The following is a 17,664-nucleotide window of genomic DNA, read 5'->3' on the forward strand; positions in this document are numbered from 1 at the left end:
ACAGAACAAAAAAACCACCAGCCATAGTTTTAGATCCATAATTAAAATTACCTTGGGAGTCCTCAAAACGAAAGATGATGCATAAAAGAATATAAAACAGTGAAGAAAAACAGAATTTTAACAAGCATAGTTTTGTTCTTTAATGAAAGAGCCATATATAATATGGGCCCACACACCATTGGTAGATTTAGACTCTTGTTAAAAACAGTATGGATTTGTGTTTTTAGCAAACTCCTATCATGTGATAGTGCATTATAAAGTCAAACTATTTAACTGAGTGCTTAAACCACACATTACATAAAAAAAACCCCTACATCTGCAAAAGAACATGACAAAGAAAAAGGGTTATTTGAAATGCAAGACTGGCATAACATTTTGTTACCAAGAATGAGACACACCACACAAGCAAAAAAAAGGTGTTGCTTTCTTTGGTTTGGGTTTTTTTTAATGTTGATGGCCAACTTGTCTAAGCCTACTGATTGCTGAAACATCAGCTGATAGATTATACTTTTTGGACATCTTTCCTAAGTTTACTGTTCTGCATCTTTACAATAATACTCAGCTCCTATGGTAACAGGCACGGAAACAAGCACTAAGTAAATAATCCCACGATATGAAGTCACCTAAGCATTTACCAGAATTTGTGTAGAGCAGCTGTAATTAATTGGGCTACTAGGAAATACCACCTTCTGTCACTGCCGAAAAGAACAGCTGATCTGTTTTACTCATGGTGGCCTCCTAGAAAAAAAAATAAATCCTAGAAGTATCTGTTCACCAACAAATTGATGAAAACATGAGGCATAAGAGAGCTTACACCCCAGTGTAAAGACTATGATTTGTTTATTGGGCCATGATTCCAATCATCTATGTGCAACTAATAAAACAGTCATACAAGGAAGATGGACACAAGGGAAGAACAGTTCTTATTTGCAAGGGGTTTACCACAGCTATTGCAATTTCTGATATTCCAAACAGAACCATGCAAGAAGTATCAATACAATTCTTTTTAAGCGGGGGGAGATAAAAAAAGGTAGCAGAAGCATCATCAAATCAATTAAAATTTTCTGACACCTCAAATGTCAGATTTGATTTCTGCTTCAGATATAACTGAAGTTAGCAAACTACCTGCACCTCCTCTTTTTTGAAAAAGAGAGCTACTGAGTTCTTGCTACAGCACTTACTGCAGCTACTCTGTATCTCACAGGAAGGTGTCGCAGTCCCCTGATGAGCTGCAGACTTTGCTATTCCCAGGTGAGCCTTGCTGGGAGCAGCCCCGGCCCTCGGGAAACTGCCCACAAACTATCAACTGTGGGAAAGATGAAAATAACCACAGCAGCTACGCAAAAAGTAATAGAAGCACTGAGCTGAACATGGAGCTGCTGCATATTCTGTCTCCCAAACATTTTTCTTAATTTCACAATTAGTGCAGTAAACAACAGATGCTGATGAGCAAAAAAAACCAAAAACAACCCACCAAGGCACCCCCAAGCAGGAATGAAGAACATCTCATAAGTTCCTTCAACAGATGCTCTTTCAAACTTGGCTTTAAAAACAACTGAACTAAAGATGATACAGTCCCACTCTTCCATAATATAAAAAAGGTGTGGTGATCACTAGAAGATAGTCTAAGTATTTTAATAATTTAAACACTAACTTTACCAAATGTAAACAAGCTATCTAGTAGCTGGTAAAAGCAGAAGAGGAGCCTTTAAGCATCTAATATGAACAAAAAACTGTATTTACACCAGCCTAAATAAAAAAAAAAAATAAAAGAAAACACATAAAAAATTGGTTAACTTTAGGAAATAAGAAATCCACTCATCATCATTTGGATTGAAAAGATGCTTCTCTTCCATGATGCAATTTCTGCATATTTTAAAAACTTCCAATGAAGGATCTGGTATTAGAAACCATAGGGAACACAACCTTATAAGTTATCTGACTAATGGTCACTCCTGAAGATGGTTCACACTGCTTCCTTTCCATTGTCCCTTTCCTACTAGGGCAAGTCAAAGCTTCTATTCCCAAAAGACAGGGACAATCAAAAGGTGGGGAGTGCAGAGGAAGCTAAAAAATAAAATCAAGTTTGGCTTGTAATCAGCAGCATAACTGACTATGAATTTCTGGGTACCACTTACAGATCTAGCTCACAATGTTTTCCCTGACAGAGGTGCTTGAGGTTCTTGTAAGACAAGAGATGAGACAAATACTTGTAAAGCACAGAGAGGAAACTGAGAGGACACTGACAGAAAGTGACAATGTTTAACAAATATATCATTTTTCTCACAGAAAGAACTAATACGTTTGCTTCTTCCTTCCTAATAAGCAGTTTTTCATTAACAGTAAGCCAGACAGATTTTCACATAAAGCCACTTATTTCCACGTCCAATATAAACTTTCCACCACAACAAGGACAATTATTTAATACAAACCCTCCTCAAACCATCATCTGAAGAACATGTATTCTAGACAGGGCATACACCAACTTCATAAAAAGCAGACAGTATTCTGCTTGCATTTACTCACTATGCTCTATCATTCACGTACTTTTTGCTACTTTATTCTTCTTATAAAAATAAGAAATAAAAATTTAAAAAGGAGCTAAGAAAACTCTTATGCTTTGACACTGGCCACTACTGGGTCACACAACCTATACGGTATTTGTTTTCTTCTTGGGAGCTTTGTTCACCCCTTCATGCTTGCTACCTCAGGCAGTAGAAGAAAGGACTATGTGAGGGGTGAGATAATGGAAATTTGTTTGGCTATTAGAGGAAAAAGTTAAGGCAACCTTCATCTTCTTACAGAACTTCTAACTTTTGCCCCTTCTCTACGTTTTCTTACACAGAAATACCCATGTGGTTTTGGTTTGCAGACACTTTCAATGAGCACATCTTTATAAATAGTTGTTGCTGGTCTGTTTCTCCAAATTCCTTTCTCTTTACTGCATTACATAATTAGATTTCTCTACTAGCACTAAAGTATTAACTGATTAAAGATTAACTCACCCCCAAGAGAGAGCATCTCAATTAAAAAAATTCCAATCATTGTAGTCACCAAGTCAAAGCGCAGCTCTTCAGTGACCAGCCCAACTCACCAGCTCCTGTTCCCCTGCTTGCTCCCACAGCCTCCCTTCCACCTGCAAGGAGGAAGGCAGGTGTCCTGACAGGGGATGCTCATGTAGGGAACACCTAAAGTTTCCAGTAAGTGACTGAAATGCCTTCCTCTAGACACGCCAAGTGAAACATCTGTCAAGGGTATGTTTGTTCTGAAAATGCACACAAATATGTGAGTTACCACATTAGTGTAACATTAAATGTTTACAAAACAGTAGTTCCAAAGGAAAAAGCGCCCTCTTGAAACCGCCACCATTTTTTCTTGTTGATCGAGACACACCTTGAGATTTGACACCGTTAGGCCTAAAACTCACCTCGGTTCTCACGGGCTCCTCAGACCAGACAGCCGGGAACACCCCGGGGGAATTACCCCGCTCAGCAGCATCCTCAACTGGTTCAAACTTACTCATGTGCTCTTTAGCAACAAACCCAGCAATTACTACTCCTGTTTTGTCAAAAGCTGCCTACGTAACTCCCACTGAGAGTAGATAATTCAAAACATATTAGGATAAAGTATGTACCCTCAAGGAAAGAAAAGAACTTCAAAAACCCCGAGAAAGCGGAGCCAAGGGCCGAGCCGGTCCCACGGCAGCAGCGGCCGCTGTCAGCTCTGCGGAGCCGTCCCCGCTCCTGCGGCCGGGACGCCCGGCTCCAGCGGCTCCCTTCCCGCTATTCCTCGAAAGCCGAGAGCCCGCACCGCCCCGCCCGAGCGAGATGGCATTTTTCCCCAGAGGGAATTCGGAGGAACGGGGACCTCCGAGGCGCAGCCCCGCGGCGCGGGACGAGCCCCGGCGGGGCTGGGCACCGGCACCACCCGCGACGCCGGGGCCGGCCCCAAGCGGCGTCTGGCCACCCGGGCTACGGGGCCGGGGCGCTCGGCTCCGCTCCGGGGGCACAGGGAGCCGCTTCCCCCGGCGGAGCGAGAGCAGCCCCAGCCCGAGAGACCACGACAGCGTCCGGAGCCGGGACCGGCCCACGGGGCTCCCGCCGACCCAGGCCCGCGTCCATCGCTCGGGAAAGGGGCTGACAGGACGGGGCTCCCGTTCCGGCGGGGAAAGGGGAGCCGGGACAAGGCACGGAGGGCCCGGGGCCCCCTCTCGTCCCTCCCGGCCGCCGCCACCGCCCCGCGCCCCCCGGGCACCGCCGGCGCTCCCGCCCTCACCTTGGAGCATGGCCTCCAGTTTCTTCCTGTCCACCCGGAATCGCTCCTCGCCCCACTCGGGGCTGTGCAGGGGCCGCGGCGGCGCGGCCGAGTCCTCCTCGGAGCCGGGCGCGGGCGAGTCGGCGCTGCGCTCGCTGTTGGAGCCCGGGTCGGAGAGCGGCTGAGGCAGGTACCCGCTCAGCGGGTCGCACTGCGCCGCCATGGCGCTGCCCGGCGGCCGCCGCCTCGGGCCCCCCTCGGCCGCCTCCCCGCGGGACGCTATCTGCCCCCACAGCCGCCCGGCCGGCGCATCCCAGCCGCCGCCGCACCGAGCCCCGGCGCCGCCCGCCTCTGCCCGCGGCTCCCCGCCGAGTGAGCGCGGCCCCGGCCCGGCGGCGTCCGCGGCTCGGCGGCGCCCCCAGCCCGCCCGCAGCCCGCACAGCATCCCCACCTCCATTGGGCCGCCGCCCGCCGGGGAGGGGCCGGGGATATCCCCCGCGGGAGGGGGCAGCGCCGCGGCCCCGGAGGAGGGCGGGCAGGGGAGGAGAGGGGAGATGCCGCCGCCCCCAGCGGCACCGCCCCCGCCTCGGGGCGCTGGGCCGGGGTCTCTGCAGGCTGAGGTCCCCTGCCAGCCGGGGTCACCCTGTCGGCCGGGATCCGGCCACCCCCGACCCCGTGAGCGCGTCGGCAGCGACCGTGCGGTGCCGGGCGACACACGGGACGGGCGAGGCACCGTGCCCAGGGCCGATCCCGAGTCACGCCGGTGTGGGAGGCAGGGACCAGCCTTTGCCGCATGTCCTGAGCGGTGCCGCGGCTGGCACATCCCCTCCCGCCGGGGCGGGCCCTGCCTCCCCGCTCGGACGTTTCGCTGCACGAAGCTTCGCGATGGAGAAGTGCCTTGTGCTGCACCGCAAGAGACTGGGTTACTCATTCCTCACCTGCTAGTGTTTATCCGGCACCCCCAGCTGGGTGTTTATGCACGCCCAGAATCCCAGCTGGATGTACAATGGCACATTTCATACCACTTTGCAAACAGTTTGAGCCCAGAAGCACGCGGTGGTGTAGGGGAAACATCAGCATGAGCTGCCACACTGGCCTGGCGGCAGTGGTGGCATTTTGCTGTTCCTGCAGCCAGACACTGCCCGGGAGGCCCATCACTGCCCGAGTGCGACTGCCCAAATCACCAAAGATTGTGCATGGAGTGAGGCATTTTCAGCCTCTGTGGATGGTAGGCAGCAGCTTGCAGGCAACACTCTGCTCACGAGGTCCTTTGGTACTTTTCCTGGCCCCAAGAAATAAAGTGTCTAAAGTCAAAAACACTGAATATGAATGTAGGTCTTGAAAACAGTGTAATCTCCCTTTCTCTTAATATTTTCTTGTAGTGTGATCTCACTATAGGTGTGAAGGGCATTCTCAGCAAAGACTGGAAGTCTTGTCCTTTTCAGTTGAGAAGTTTACAGTCATCAAGAGTCATCAAGCACCTTTTCTTTCTTTCTTTCTTTCTTTCTTTTTTTTTTTTTTTGGCAGATGGGAAAGTGAACATTGTCCTTATCAAAACAATTTGAAATTCAGCGAAGTGTGCTGCCTCACCCCAGACCAACACCAGCTGGAGTTGTGTGTCTTCTAGATGCCAGGACCTGTGAGTTGCACAATACAAATATTCAGAAGTTATGAGTGTTGACAGCACCAGTTACAATCCACAACACCTACAGGTGCTTAGCTCCTCAGAGCTACACAATTATTTGGGTATTTTCCACTCATAAATTAGTGAGATTTACAGCCAGAGATTCTCAGTGTAGGAAATCCAGGAGGTCCCTTTCTTTGAGTTTTATCCATTCCTGCAATACAGCCACAGAAACCTTCTTTCTCATCAGTTAGTTGAACCCAGAAGTAATCTTTTTTTCAGCAGCCATAAAAATAATATAATCAATCAAAGACCTCTTAAAAAATAATTTTGTCCACAGTTTAGTTCACTGAAAAGAACTCTTTCTTAATGTGCTTTTAGATTAAAAAATGAGAAGTAAACTCTCTGATTTCCTATTTAAATCTGTATAAATGCTTTTAAAAGGATACAGTGAATAGGCATTATTATTGGTAGTTAAATTCAGTACTCTACCACTTCAATTGAATAAATTACATTATATTTTTCTAGTATATTGCAGGGGAAGAATAAAATGCCTGTTACACAGAAAACTTGAACTAAGTAAAAGAACACATTTTTAATGGCTGCATAATTTTACATGTGGATAAAATTGGGGAAATGGGTGGAATTTGTCAGATACGAGATCAAATGGCTAGAAAGAACATCAGCTGAAGTTGACTTTGGCATATATAATTTACGTTGGCCATTTTTCTGGGGCCAATAGCTCGATCAAAGGAAAGAATAACAGGATCTTTCTCATTCTGGTGTACCATGTCTATTTTGCTACATTCTCTGCCTCCTTTTTTCATCCTGGTCTCTTTCCCTCACCTCACACACACACACACATAACATCTGCAAACCTCAGAAAAAGCATAACTGAACAGGAGAATGTTTTATTGTCACACTCAGCCTCTGTGCAGTGTCCATATTCCTTGGGGTGAAATAGATCCTGGAATTTAAAGGAACTTCATTTCCTGGGTGATCTCCTGTACTAACTCCCACCTGTCTGGGACTGCAGCAAGTGCCCAGACGGAGAGCGGTGCAGGATGTCTCCTGGGAAGGGTGTGGGTCTGCCCTTGGCCCTGGGGATGAGAAGTGAGAGTCACCATGCAGAGAGCTGCTCCCAATGCAAGGAGCTGATGCCTGGGTGTGTCTGCACTCCACGGGCTCAGGAGGTAGAAGTTAAATATAAATGGAAGAGTAAGACAGTGTAACTTACCATTAATACAGAGCACAGTCTGTATTGCAGAGCTTGCATTTATTTATTGTTCTTGAGCTCAAGTTTCTCTACTTCACAGCACCACGATGAAGCAAAGTGCTCTTTTCTGTAGTTCCCTGTGGTGGGTGCAAAAAGAGCAGTTTGGAAAGCTGCAAAGTGAGGGTGGGGAAAGAGAAGGTAGCACACAGATTCTTTTATCATCTGTAGTATCTAGAAATGCTTTTCTGGAACAAGTGCTAAATTTGGGCTGTGTTATTTGAGAGAGGTTTATTGCTAGTGAAAATTAAAGCTGGTGATGTTTTGAAAAGCTTTATTGCATTCACTATTTTGCAGAAGTAAGAGCCTATGGATGCTAACTGTGAAGCAGGGAGCACGGTGCCTGTGGAAAAGCAGGCAGCATAACTTTCTCAGTCTCACCTGAGAAAGTGGCCTGGGAAATCCTAAGGAGGAATTAAAACAATCCTCAGAGATAGAAAACAGTCTTGCAGGTGCTGTTTGTCAGTTTCTTGTTTTCTTGCAAGAGAAGGTCGAAGGGTGGTGTACCCCACTGACCAATGATGGTGATGTGTTAGTTTGCTAACCAAAAAGAGTTTTGCTTTTCCGGACTTTCACATATCAGTCTATAAAAGATCTGAGGTAATAAACCTTAAGAGTAGGAACTCTCCTGTTCAACTCACAAGAGTCTGTCGTTCTTCTCTCTGTTCCCAATAGAGCAACAAGAGCCTACAATGTTTTGTCTTTCATTATGTTGTATGGATGCTGAATGAGAGAAATCAGACAGGTAGCACAGCGTCTGTGTGAAACTAAGTCACATAACTTTCTCACACTGGCTTGAGAAAGTATGGCTTGAGAAATCATAAGGAGGAATCCAAACAGTCCTTAGAGAAGGAAAACAAACTTGCAGATGTTGTTTGTCTCCCTGCTGTTTACTTGTAAGAAACAGTCAAGTGGTGTTGTTACTACCTGTCCAATGATAGTGATGTGTTGGTTTGATGACCAATGAAAGCTTTACCTTTTCAGACCTTCTTGGAACTGTCTAGAAAAAGAAGATCAGGAAGAATAAAAAATGTTCTCTTTTGCAACTAAAGCTGAAGTCTGTGCCATCACTTCACCATTCCTAATATATTGCAAAAATGTTATGCCATATTCCCCAAATGAGCCCCATTAACTTAAATTTTTCTGAATAATATAATGTGGCCTACTGTGTTATAAAGTACTGTGCACCCACCAGCAAATAAATAAAACATCTTCCACAGCTGTTACAAAAACTTTTCCATCCCTAGAAATTCTCCAGATAAATTATTTTTCTAACCAAAAGGGCAGAGAGATTCTGAACCATCTTTTTCATGATACAGAATCATGGAACCATTAAAAAAAATTTGAAAGATATCACTAAAAGGTTATCTTGTTCATCTCCTAACTATGCTGAGCTCATTCCTGACAGATATTTCTTTATTCACTCCTTTACAATTTCTAATGATGAGGTCTTCATGACCTATCCAGGAAATTCCTGTACTTCACTTACCATCCAGAAGTATTTTCTCCCTTTAATAAATAACTTGAATTATTCTTGCTGCAACTTAAAGCTATTAGTTTTTGTCCACTCCACCATGGACACATTGAATGAATTATTTCTTTCTATCAGATTTTGGTGCTTAATACTTTTATTGATTAATCTTTAAGAGCTACCTTCATTAAGGTAGATATTCCTAAGTCTTTCAGCTCATTCTCAGAGGCTGCATTTCTTGTTGTTCTGCAACAAACTCTTTCCATAGTAAGCTACGTTCTTCTTGAAATACAAGCACAAAACTGGGGAGAGTACCCCAACTGAGGCCTGATTAGTGCTGGACAGAACTGCACGATGCTACCAGCTGCCTCACAACATGTACTCCTGATTATTCATTTCTATGCAGTGCTTATCCTGTCTGCATGTCATTGCTGGTTTGTGTTGATGTGCTGTAACCCCCAGGTCTTTTTCTGAAAATACCATTTGTCCAGCTAATTGTTCTTTGGTGTTGAATACTGTTGCTCATCATGGTCTCCTGGTCTTGTCCCAGATGAATTTAATCCTGTTTTTTTTCTCAAATATTGTGTTCCTGGTTTTTTTACATCTATTTTCACTAATGCTGTACTTTTGCAGCTTCAGTTTTTTTACATCCCTCAGAAGCATACTTTCAGTTTTCTCACAGAATCATCAATGAAACACAGAACAGAGATGGGCCCAAGACAGAATATCTGTCTGTTTTGGTACATCCTTCCATCCTAATGGTCGCAACAGTCCTGTGTGGGGATGCTTATTACATATTTTTATGTCATTGACAACTTTTGCTGTATTTATGGCAATGTTACAGGAAATAGTATTTAAACTCTGCTGAAGTCCTGAGTTATGGCTTCTGCTGCTGCTCCCCTGTCTGCAGATATTCCTGGTTTGTTACAGTAGCACATTAGTCTAGTAGGATTTATTATTGTCATAGCTTTACTTGTTGTGGATCTTATTATTAGGTTACCTGTTCCAATTACCTGTTCCAGCTACTTTTTTTACTCCTGAATATTTCTGGGAGAAGTTAAACTGATTAGTCTAGAATTTATTGGTTCCTTTCCTGCCTTTTATACAGACAGTCATCATATTTGACCTTTTTCCATTTTCCGGTACCTCACCCATCACCAAAGGATTTTACAGAGAGCCATTAATGGTTGTGAGAATGAGCAGGGAAATAAATACATCCTTGGTGAACTTGACAGAAAACCATTGTATCTCAGCTCAAAAGTCTGACTGATCACACATGAGGTGTTAACATTTGGTAACATTCAATGTGCTGTATAACCTTATATATACACTGTTATTTATTAGAGCCACTCAGTTTTAAACATCTTAATCTCTGGAAGATTTTTCAACAGATGGATTATGTGAACCTTGTCTTTTCTGAAATGTTAGGAGAATTAGAAACAAATGTACAAGGCTCAGAAGTCCAGGAATTTTCACTTTTGAAAATGGCACGGGTGCTTTCTGGCAGGAGAGAAACCTGTCTGTTTTGGTTCTCAGAAGCAAAGTCATTGTTCACATTCTAAATCTAATTATAAAATACTATAAAGAGAGATTTAAGTATTACCAATTAGAAAAAGAAAACTGATATTGTCTAATTTGTAAGGAGAGTAATTAATGATCATTAATTAAATGAGTAATTAAAAATCATTAATTAGAATTGAATATGGCACTCTGAGGAACCAAAAAGAATGAGAGCAATAATCCTGCACTGGCAATCTCCTTGTCATATTGGGCAACATCCCACATTGCTGTCAAAGGAACTGCATTACAAATATATAAATAAGGAAAAGTTGTTTTCTAACCTAAATCCTGAACTTGATAAGCATGTTCTTTCCTTAATTAAGAACACAAAATGTTCTCTCTCTTCTTTAAAAGCCACTGGAGGAAAGCTCTCCTGGATTAAGAAAAAATATTACTGTTTTGAAACTTGTATCTTTACACCGTAATCTTCACAGGTGATTTTTAGGTGTTTTTCATTCTTTCTATTCCACTCATAAAGTGTCAAACAGGAAAAAGTGGTTTTACTGAAGGAGAGGGTGTCTGAACTAAATTCTGATATAAGTTTACAAGTGAGAGGAGTTAATGCTTCAATTTAAACTAAATGTATACTGAAGCCACTTTTCTCTGTCTCCCTAAACTAATGTAAATAAAATTACAGATAAGTAAAAGTGTTTGCTGGTTCAGGTTCCAAATGGATCAGCCTTCTTTATTAGTAATATTTTGGTTATTTTTTGTTTGCTATTACTGATGTATTATGTAGTGTAGATTTTTCTTAGCATCCTGCATAGCTAAAATGCTGCATTTAACAACAATGCATTTCAAAAAATCTGTTCTTCTGTTTGTCTCAGCAGATAAGATTTACTCAATTATTTAAGTAGTTCCTCAACTAAGAAAACATCTGCTTTACACTGCAGAGGTTCCTCCAGTCACTCAAGGCTTTACTATTGTATATAATTAATTATATACAAGTAATTAATGCCCTTCCCCTTCAGTAATAAAGCTGCTGAGGTTAGCCTTGGAGTATCCACCAGAAACTGAACAAAAAATAGGATTTGAAGATTTGTTTTGTTTTGTTTCTTTCAGACAAGTTTAATAAGTGACTTCATTACTATAAAATTGCTTGCACTTGGTGTGTCACTATTCTGTAAAAAGCACCTGGATATATTTAGCACTTAGAAGATGGGTTGTTTTTATTTCTCACCACTACTCATCCTTGGGCCCTGGGAAGCCTCTCTCCTACAGTGCTAGGGCTCTAACAGGATTTAATTGCCCTGATCAGCCCCAACTGGGCTCTACCCTCCACCCACACCCTCTACCCATGGATGCAGGAGCTCCATTTAGGCTTGGCCCAGAGCTCCTAGTCCTGGCTTTAGCTTCCCTGGGTCTTAGCCTGCTGTTCTGTCTGTGCTTTGGTTGGATGTTGGTTCTGTGTTGTAGATAGATGGCTCCCTGTCCTGTCTCTTGTTGCCACAGGGGCTCCCTGAATGGGTCTTTCACATACAGTTCTTTTTTTGTGTATGTGCTTTCCTCTGCCCAAGGCTGAAGAATAACCAGAGGAGTATTCAATTGTAATTCAAGCATTAGAATGCATCATTAGACTTTATACAACCAGGTGTATTCTATTTATTCTTTTGAAATGGAGGCATGAAAGAACAGAGTGGTATGACTGTGTTTCTAAAGACTTGGAAAGCAACTGCTCATCTGCAGGGGTTTTATCAGAATAGTCAAAAAACATTGGGCTCAGATCCTCTACAACTGGAACCTTGTATGGCTTTGAAGAAGTTATGATGTAGAGGCTTATGTCAATAACTGAACTTGAATGATTTGCATTAGATAAAAATGTAATTATTTCAACTAAACAGATAAATCTGTTCTAATAAAGAAATGGCTCTTGCACACAGCACAATTAAAACCAGGAGTAGAAGAGGAGCATTGGCAGTTCCTACTATCCTGAAGACTGTAGCCAAACCAGCAAAGGTTTAAGGAAATGACTCACAGTACTCACAAGAAAGAAAAATATCATAGTAATGGCAAGGAAAGCTAGGTTAATGTAACCAAACTGTTCAAGTCAAGTTTACTAGCCCACAGAGGCAGAGACAGGAAGCACTGAAATGACTGAATAGCATTCCTAAAACAAGTCTGTAATAGTGTTTTGTCAGGTTAGTGACTATAGATGTCCAAAAACTCCAGTGGACATGTAGGAATACATTTTGCTCTTGGATGTTTTCACACAGACACATTGGAGTAAATGACTTTGCAGACCAAACAGGTACAGATTTGATCCAGGCATCTCAGTGTAATGCATGCTCTTTGATAATGCCATGAAGCATGTGTTTCAGTTTAATTAATAAGTACCTGAGTCTCAAAATTCTAGTATGCTAATTTTTAAGGAGCTGCTGTCAAAAAAAATCCTGTGCTTTGTTAGTTTTTGGGAAAATGTTTATACACCCCTTTAAAAAAAAAGGTACCTCTAAATGCGTTTATTAGTAAGACTAATTATGTAGGAATGCTCTCTCTCTTATTGCATGGATAGGCTACAAAAAGTAAAGAAAGGCCAGAAATTTCAGAAGGTTCTATGACATTTTAGAATCATCTGAAAATGTTATGCTGTGATATAGTATTTATTTCCAATGTTAAGCCCTTATTTTAATGGTGTTTTCTGGAATAATTGGCGTTGCCTTTAGCACACTCTCCAGCAGGCCAAGATAGCAGGGCTGCCTGACTGAGAGCCTTTCTTCTTCCTTTTTCTAAAAGAGTGGTCAGCTGATGACAGGAGAGAGGTAGTGGGCAGAGGATAGTGCCCAGTCCTGAATGGGTTTTATTCAGAACATGATCACCTTTAGGGCGGTCAGTTACACTAGCAGTTATGTGGACAGAGTGTTCCCTTCTCCTATGGCTTGGTCTTTTGACAAAGCTAGGAACATTGGGGTTAAAGTAAATTTGATTTTTTTTAAGCATTGTTTGGAGAAGTAGCTGTGACTACCAGTCACAAGTCCATAGAGGTAGAGGGTGTAAAGGTGTCTATACAGGAGGTATGAAGTGCAAGTAACTTTGTTATATGTACAGCTTGCCTTCATTCTGTGTGAATGCCATACTGTTTAAGCTGGGGCAGTCACCAGAGCAGTGTCAGGTATACACATATGGCCTCTATAGCAATCTGAGAGGCCTGGGTGCCTTTAAGGTATGTGGCTTGCTGCACTCTGTCACCAATGCCAAAGTCTGGAGCGATATTGTACTTCTCTGGAAGCATATCACAATTCTGTATATGGTTATAATACACAGCTCTGCATGGATGAAATGTAAAATCATCCAACAATCTTCCTTTTTGGTCCTAGTATGTGCACCTTAAATGAGACGAATAACTAACTTGACTTGCTTAACCCTAGGGGAAGGCCTTTTAATTATTAACTTAAATAGTTGTGGGAGTTTTGCACATTTTGCTCCAAGAATGTTTTGCATTTTATGCTGAAATGGGCCAAGTGTATCAGAGTATCTGACTCTGTCAGGATATTTTAAATAAATCTTTTGAATCCAGTACAAGCCATTGGCTGAGACCATTGAGCTAAATCAATCCAAACAGGTGCAGCAGGGATTTCAACTGACAAGAGCAGTGCACTTCCACACAGCCATCATGCCTGAGAAGAAGCTGCTGGAGTTAGGGAAGGGCATTGTCATTTTTGCAGAGTGATGTAAGAGCAGGGAGGTGGGGGCTCTCAGTTATGAGGTGTAACTGAGAATATTGCAGTCCAAGGGATGCTGTACAGGTGCTGTGTTCCAAATGATACTCCCTTAACGAATCTGTAGCTTTCCTGAACCCATTTTCTGTAACAAACCGCACAGTGCTGGGGTGCCAAAGGGCATACAGGACTTGAGGTGAGAGAAGATGAAAGGTACACGGTCATTGTATATTGAAAAAAAAGACAAAAAATACTATACAACAGACAATTCTTCCCAGTGGATGAACAACTACTGCACTGATGCTGACCACTGACGTAGAGAGCAGACTTCTTGAATCCCCTTGCAGAGTGTAGTGGTCAAGAGACACACCTGCAGTGTCCTGTCCCTCAGGAGGTGAGGGAAAGCAGGATTCAGATACCTAGGGACAGATAGGCACCCTGTGGTACCACAGCATCAATGTTTGGCTAATACCACAAAACCACAAAACGGACACAGCTGTTCTGAAGTAGCTCAGGCTACTTTGAATTTGATTGTTTATGCATACCTTGATATGAAGATAGCTGGATGGCTGTGGACAGTGCATGAGATGATAAAGAAAGGCGTTGTTCACTGTGGTGCTTAAACCTGGCTTCATGTGCACAAGCAAAATCACCAAAATCAATAGGCTTAATTGACTATATTCATGTGTCTGCTTAATTCTTGCTGGAAGGATTGCTGGAGTGATACTTCCAGCTATGGCAGGTAAAACAATGCACTTCAGGGGAAAGCATGATCCCCAACAATATGGCATGAGGAGATAAAAATTTATATTTGACTGTTATAGACAAGCCTGAAAGAGATAAAGCTTGACAAGTGGAACATACCATGCAGTGAGGAAGTGTTTTGGAAGGTAGATTTTTGCCTACTTAAAAGTAGGTGTTTTAACTGGGGGCACAGGCTTTTGAATACTTTTCTCACAGTTTAGTAGGAAAAAGTTGTATAAGGACACTTAAGAAAACCCTGTTACCTACTAATATTTATTCTGTCTTTGAGGCAGCACAGCCAGTTAGATGCCATTACCATTCTGGTGAAAACTCCCCTTTTTCTGTCATGGAGCTGATAAAACAATAGCTAATCATTGAAAAGCTTCCATGTACTCACACCAGGTTAAGTTTCACTGGCAGCATTCCTGGGTCTCGGCAATGAGCTGCCGTGGCACTGTGATTCCTGAGCTATGAGAAAATGTTTTCTTTGGTTTACAGGTGGGTTAATATTGGAAATGCCTATGAACAGTCCCAGGTATTATTTGCTATGATAAGGAACAACACTTTAGTTCTAATCTTGTGTTTGGGAGGCATGCATCAGTCATGTGCACTCACATAGGATGAACAGAACAAGTTTCAGAATGACTTTTTTGGTTTTTTGGGGGATCTTTCTACTATAGTTACAGAAATTTAGGCACTTATAAATGTGGTTTTTCACCTTTTGTTTTTTTTCTTAAGATGCATAAATTAGATCAGGGTTGTGGTATTTTTTTTTTTTTTTAAAAAAAAAACATTTTTACACTTATAGCTCAGGTACTACTCTTAAAGGCAGTATAATAAAGGAAGGATTAGTTAAATTGGTGATTTTTTTTCAGTTTCATGTGAGTGAAACATGAGCCATTAGGAAAAGATTGCATTTCTAGACTCTTAAACATCTTTTACCCATGCAGTTATTTTAATGTTTAGTCTGTTCTAATTATTTGGGGATCATTTTCCATAGATTTTGCTTTCTTTTGTTGGAATGCACCAGTCTCTCTCAAGATCAACTTGTCTGGCTGGAGATCCTGAGGAAGAGGAGGTGGTTCTCAGGCTTTGCAGGGCTTTTTACTCTCCCTTCACCAATGTCATGATTTCTTTCAGGTTTTTTTGCTCAGCCAGTGGCCAGTTAGGGATTCTCCAGCAGCCTCTCCTGAGGCCTTACTTCCCCTAGAGGAAGCCAGAGGTTTGTAGTGTAGTGAATAAATCTGCTCTGGATTGAGCAACTCAGCCCAAGAGGACCTAGGTGTGAGAAGTGCCTGCAGGGTTGTGGCTGACCAAGAGGAAAGCATCCCAGTCACTGGCTTCTCTGTGGATAACTGGTATTTTGTTTGTTTATTACCACCCACGTCATAAACCTTGAACAGTCACAGTTGCTGGAAGCTAAATAATAAAGGTCCTAAGCAGTGACTGTCAGCATGCTGAATTCAAACAAATGCAGCATGAAATGACCTGTGAACCTTTGTCTTCCTGGCAAGATGTGTGATTAAAAAAAATATTAACTCAGAAACATTCTTAACTTAGTGAAGGATATGTGGTTGTTGACCTGGATTGACACACTGACCTAGTACAGTGGGAATAATCCCTGACAGTTTATATGGCTCTCAAGATGATGTAATAAGTTTGAGTATAAATATGAAATACTGTTTAGTGTACAAATGGGATCCTTATGTCTTTCACTTAGAGGTTTTATGATTTGTGGTCCATTGTTATGAACATATAATTTCTTTTCCATCTTTCTGTCAAGTAGAATGGTTGGAGATTCTATGGCTCAGGCATGGTATGAAAACACATTGTGTCCAAGAGTTTGGGGCTAAGGATTCCTGTGAGTAAGAACATGGCACTGGACTCAGTTGCTTAGTCAGATGTATCAGAAATATGCATAATGTACAAGTGTCCTGGTGTTTATCCAGCTGAATGAGGATGTTGTCTTAAAAAGCAGTCTGCAATTAATAATTTAAAAATAAATTGTCAACTATTTGGTAGATTTTTTGTTTTGTTATGTAAGAAAGATGTATTTCTTTTCCTCTCTAACAAATGAAAGAAGCTGTTGCTGGAGTTTTCTGTAGTGCTGGAAAGTAAATGTACCTCTAATAGTTTATGGTGGCTCGAAATCAGTGTTGGTAGAATGCCTAAAAATTCCTGCTTCCTGTTGAAAGTACACTCAGCACACTGGGACACATTTGTCTGGATGTGATCTGTGGGTCTACTTTTTTTATTTACACTAAATTTGCAGTGATTCCTGTTATTTCAAACCACATACACCCACACAGCTATGGTTACTTGGAATCTGTCTTTGACTGGAATATATCAGGAGTAATTGGGTTGGTATGCCATCTTTTGTTGATAATTGGAAACTCTTGGATCTGACACAAGAAGTTAACAAATTCCCTGTACTTAGCCATATGCTTTAGAAGTTCTTGCAACAGCAATTTTCAGGTCATTTGTCTGGCTAGAACTTGAGAAGAAACATATGGCTACTGCTTATGTCCTGCTTTATTATTCTTAAGAGTATTATTTCATAAACAGAAAAGAGCTCATTAGCTGGTAAATTATTCATAGACCTGGCTGGAATTGTACCAGATACACAGAGAGACTCTTGAAAGGGTCTTTTTTAACAGCTCACATTTGAAATTGTCTGGGCAGAAATATAGTTTTCTTTTCAGTAAGACAAATAAAACCCTACAAAGCCACTCATCTCAGTTAAATCCAACTGTATGGCAATTTCATCTTAAATACTTCTTGTGTGTGATTAAAAAGCATTTGCTAATAAATCATGTTTGTAGCTGCAGCTTGCATTCTGATGAACTGTGTATCCCTTGTAGTAAGTAATTAAAGAGCTCATATGCATAGCAAAGAGGACTATATTTAATTACGTGGTTACATCTGCTTTAGGCTATCCCAGATCCCAGTTCCAATGGTCCTGCCATTGTATCATTCAAATATTCTCTGGTGCCACCTAACGGTAAAACCCTCCGGTTACTCTGAGTGAGAATAAACAATGGGTGCCCACCAGGTTTATTGCTGCACTTAGACCCATCGGGAT

At 42.2% G+C, this 17,664-nt stretch overlaps 1 protein-coding gene across 1 annotated transcript in view; it reads right to left on the reverse strand.

Annotated features, from left to right (window-relative positions):
- Window positions 1-4,711, reverse strand: part of BICC1 (BicC family RNA binding protein 1) — a 92,612-nt gene extending 87,901 nt beyond the window's left edge. Inside the window, exon 1 of the mRNA XM_005520437.3 lies at window positions 4,276-4,711. Coding sequence (XP_005520494.2) covers window positions 4,276-4,711 — 436 coding nt within the window. The remainder of the gene's footprint in view (window positions 1-4,275) is intronic.
- Between the last annotated feature and the right edge of the window lie 12,953 nt (window positions 4,712-17,664).

This window comes from Pseudopodoces humilis, chromosome 9, assembly GCF_049639895.1.
Source record: "Pseudopodoces humilis isolate 2021_Gansu_Grassland_sample_001 chromosome 9, ASM4963989v1, whole genome shotgun sequence".
Lineage (NCBI taxonomy): Eukaryota > Metazoa > Chordata > Aves > Passeriformes > Paridae > Pseudopodoces > Pseudopodoces humilis.